The 2,872-nt window shown below is 37.8% G+C and overlaps 2 protein-coding genes across 2 annotated transcripts in view; both read left to right on the forward strand.

The window, feature by feature from the left end:
- Positions 1 to 1,644, forward strand: part of NCKAP5 (NCK-associated protein 5) — an 890,249-nt gene extending 888,605 nt beyond the window's left edge. The window contains exon 16 of the mRNA XM_014546136.1: positions 872 to 1,644. Within this exon, the coding sequence (XP_014401622.1) occupies positions 872 to 1,153 (282 nt within the window). The 3' untranslated portion in view covers positions 1,154 to 1,644. The remainder of the gene's footprint in view (positions 1 to 871) is intronic.
- Positions 1,645 to 2,743: 1,099 nt separating this feature from the next.
- Positions 2,744 to 2,872, forward strand: part of LYPD1 (LY6/PLAUR domain containing 1) — a 37,982-nt gene continuing 37,853 nt past the window's right edge. Inside the window, exon 1 of the mRNA XM_014546144.1 lies at positions 2,744 to 2,840. Coding sequence (XP_014401630.1) covers positions 2,744 to 2,840 — 97 coding nt within the window. The remainder of the gene's footprint in view (positions 2,841 to 2,872) is intronic.

Raw genomic sequence — 2,872 nt, forward strand, 5'->3', positions numbered from 1 at the left:
GGAGAAATGAGTTAGTAGCTCAGCCACCTCCACACTGTTGCTTTTGGCATCTGGACCTCCGTCTCTCCTCCCACCTCAGACCTTAGGAGCCACTTGAGCAGCTGAATATAGTGATGTTCATAGGGTTAACCTCCAATAATTACTAAATCTGACTGCCATGTTTTATAAAGTTCTAAAGACTACCATAACGTCCTAAAAATATCCCTGTTTAAATTGGTGTTACTAGAACCTCCTGGAGGGGTGTGGTTACTAAGGTACAGACTATTTCCATGAATTTTAAGCCCTTGGGCCTTCTAGAATCTACTAGTATGCCCACTGGCCTGGAAATCTCTTTCAAATATCTTAAGACTGGTAAAGGGGCCAGATACAAACATGGCAGTGCTTCTGATGAGTTTAACATATACTTAAATTTCTAGGCAATTTAAGGGATCGTGTATTTCTGTTTGCTTGTTTGTTCTGTTTTTACATATAATCATAATTTCTGGCTGAAATTCAACCCCTGTCCATACTTAGCAACAGGATAACTAATACTATTTAGTAAGAAATGGGAGTAGTCTGAAACTTTGATTAAGAAAAATAAGGCACTTTACCTGAACAAATTTCAAATGGATCCATTTAAAATGAAACTAAATGGCACTTAACTGGTTTGCAAATTGGGACCTATTCATCTCAGGAAAAATGATTCAAGTCTTAATTTATCCCTAAAATTGGCTTTATTATTACATTTAATTATACTAGAAGCTTGTTAAAGACTTGTAGCTTCTCTCTATCCCTTTAAACTGCACTTTATACAGACAATAATTGAATATTGGATAGAAGAACTTGATTTCCAAAGAAATATGTTTCTAATATTTTCCTCTTTTCATTGCAGAAATTGAAACAAGTTGAAGAAACAAAAGAGGATCCTGAGAATAGATTATCTAAAATTTCCCTGGAGTCGTTCAATAAATATAACAGCAATACTGTGATTTTATTAGAAAAAGAGAAGAACTCTCCGAACAAGGTTGAAGGACGAAAGGAAGAAAAGGAAAAAAATGAAGAGGCATCGTTGAGTAGCTCAGACCGGCCTGGGGTAGACAATTTGGAATCTTTGAGTGATTCCTTATATGATAGCTTCTCTTCCTGTGCAAGTCAGGGTTCGAATGATGCATAAAGGACTTTTTCCCCCCTCAGTGAGCTGGAAATGGAAAACTTAAGAAACAGGGGTTGGGAGGGGCAGGTAGAGATGACAACAATAAACTATTACAACACCAGAGCCTGCAATTTCAGGTTCACAGCAAGCAACCCACTGGAGCGTTCTTCTCTGACAGAGCAATAAAGATAGATTCCTTGTGCTGTGTTTCATAAGGATTAAAAGTAAACACACCCATGATACAGAAGTCTTAATTTTGCACTTTTAAAAATATTTGTACAGAAGTTGTAAATTTTTTGGAAAAGAAATTATATTTGTAGCAAAAATAAATAAATGGAATCCGTGCCATGCTCTTGAAATGATGTACTAAGTCTTTTAGAAGTTGATGATAATATATTTTTTAAAATTCCAACTAAAGTTTTTGTCCAGTTCATCATCCTAGTGCTTAAATTGTTTGTGGGTACACTCTGAAAACCTAAAACAGGGCCTGCAAAAACAAACAAACAAAAAAACAGAGGCTAATTATAATCTCCAACTGCCAATCTTGATTTGATATAAACTTTAATTCTAGTGCAATTTCAAAATTGCTGCCAGAACTATTCAGGCTTAGTGATAAGTATAATTCTGCTTCTACTGAGAAGTGTAAAGAGTACTGAAGTGTGACACTGATCCGTGGGGATGCGTATCAGAAGTGACCTAATTCTATTTTCAATAGCAGATCTTTCCAAACATTTCCTTACATCCTCCTCTACTTCGTCCTTCACTATGATGTGGAACATTTTGGTTGATTTTTATTTTCCAGCTCTTTTTATTAAAATCTGGGCAATCTAGAATGAAAGCAAATTTCTATTTACAATGTTCACTTTAAAAAAAAAATTTAATGGTTGGTGCTATGAAAAATTCTTACTTTTTAATATCCTTTTTTTCTACAAAGTGTTTATATGTAAGGATACAATCTATTTTAAAAGTTATGTGTATTTTTTCTAGATGTGAACTATTTATAATTGTTTTTGTACAGGAGCTTTGTAAACTAGGCATAATAGAAATATTTTTAGACTGTATAATTACTTTAGTACACACCTGTTTCTTTAAAGACTATTGTATGATCAGTGTTATGGGGTAAATTTGTGCAATTTGTTATATTTGAATTTTGTTGTCTTAAATGAAAATTATGTAACGTGTCATTCATTGTCTTTCAGACCTTTAAAAATTCTTTTGTTTCATTTCTGAATAAAAGTCCTATCACAATGAACCCGTGAAAGCTTAAAGGAACTTGTTCAAGAGCCTTTGGCCCAGTGTAGTTGTTGGGATCTCACAGGTGCTCCCAGGATGAATTGCCCAAGGAATAAATAAACCGGCCCTCGCGCTTCCGCTCCCGAGATAGTAATTCAGCCAGTTGTCAGATCCCAGTCTGCCGGCAAAGGAGTACTGGTCTAAGCATTTCAGTCTCCCCAGGGGTTAACCGGCTAGAAGAGAAAGGAAGAGGGGGTGCAGAAGGCGAGGAGCGGGGGGAGATAGGGACTGCTCTGCAGAGGAATGACAAGAAAGTCCTCGAAGCCCGTTTCCAGCCCGCTCTGCCTTTCCAGCCCGCTCTGCCGGCCGGATGGGGAAATGAAAGATCCGCGTCCCGGCCTGCGAGAGCTCCTCCCGGAGGTGGCCGAGAAGGTGAAGAGCGGCAACGCTTCTGAAACTATTTCCACAGAAAGGGGTGCTCCCTAGGGATTTGGGGGGCGGGTGGGA

The sequence above is a fragment of the Myotis brandtii genome, unplaced genomic scaffold, assembly GCF_000412655.1.
Source record: "Myotis brandtii unplaced genomic scaffold, ASM41265v1 scaffold431, whole genome shotgun sequence".
NCBI classification, from domain to species: Eukaryota; Metazoa; Chordata; class Mammalia; order Chiroptera; family Vespertilionidae; genus Myotis; species Myotis brandtii.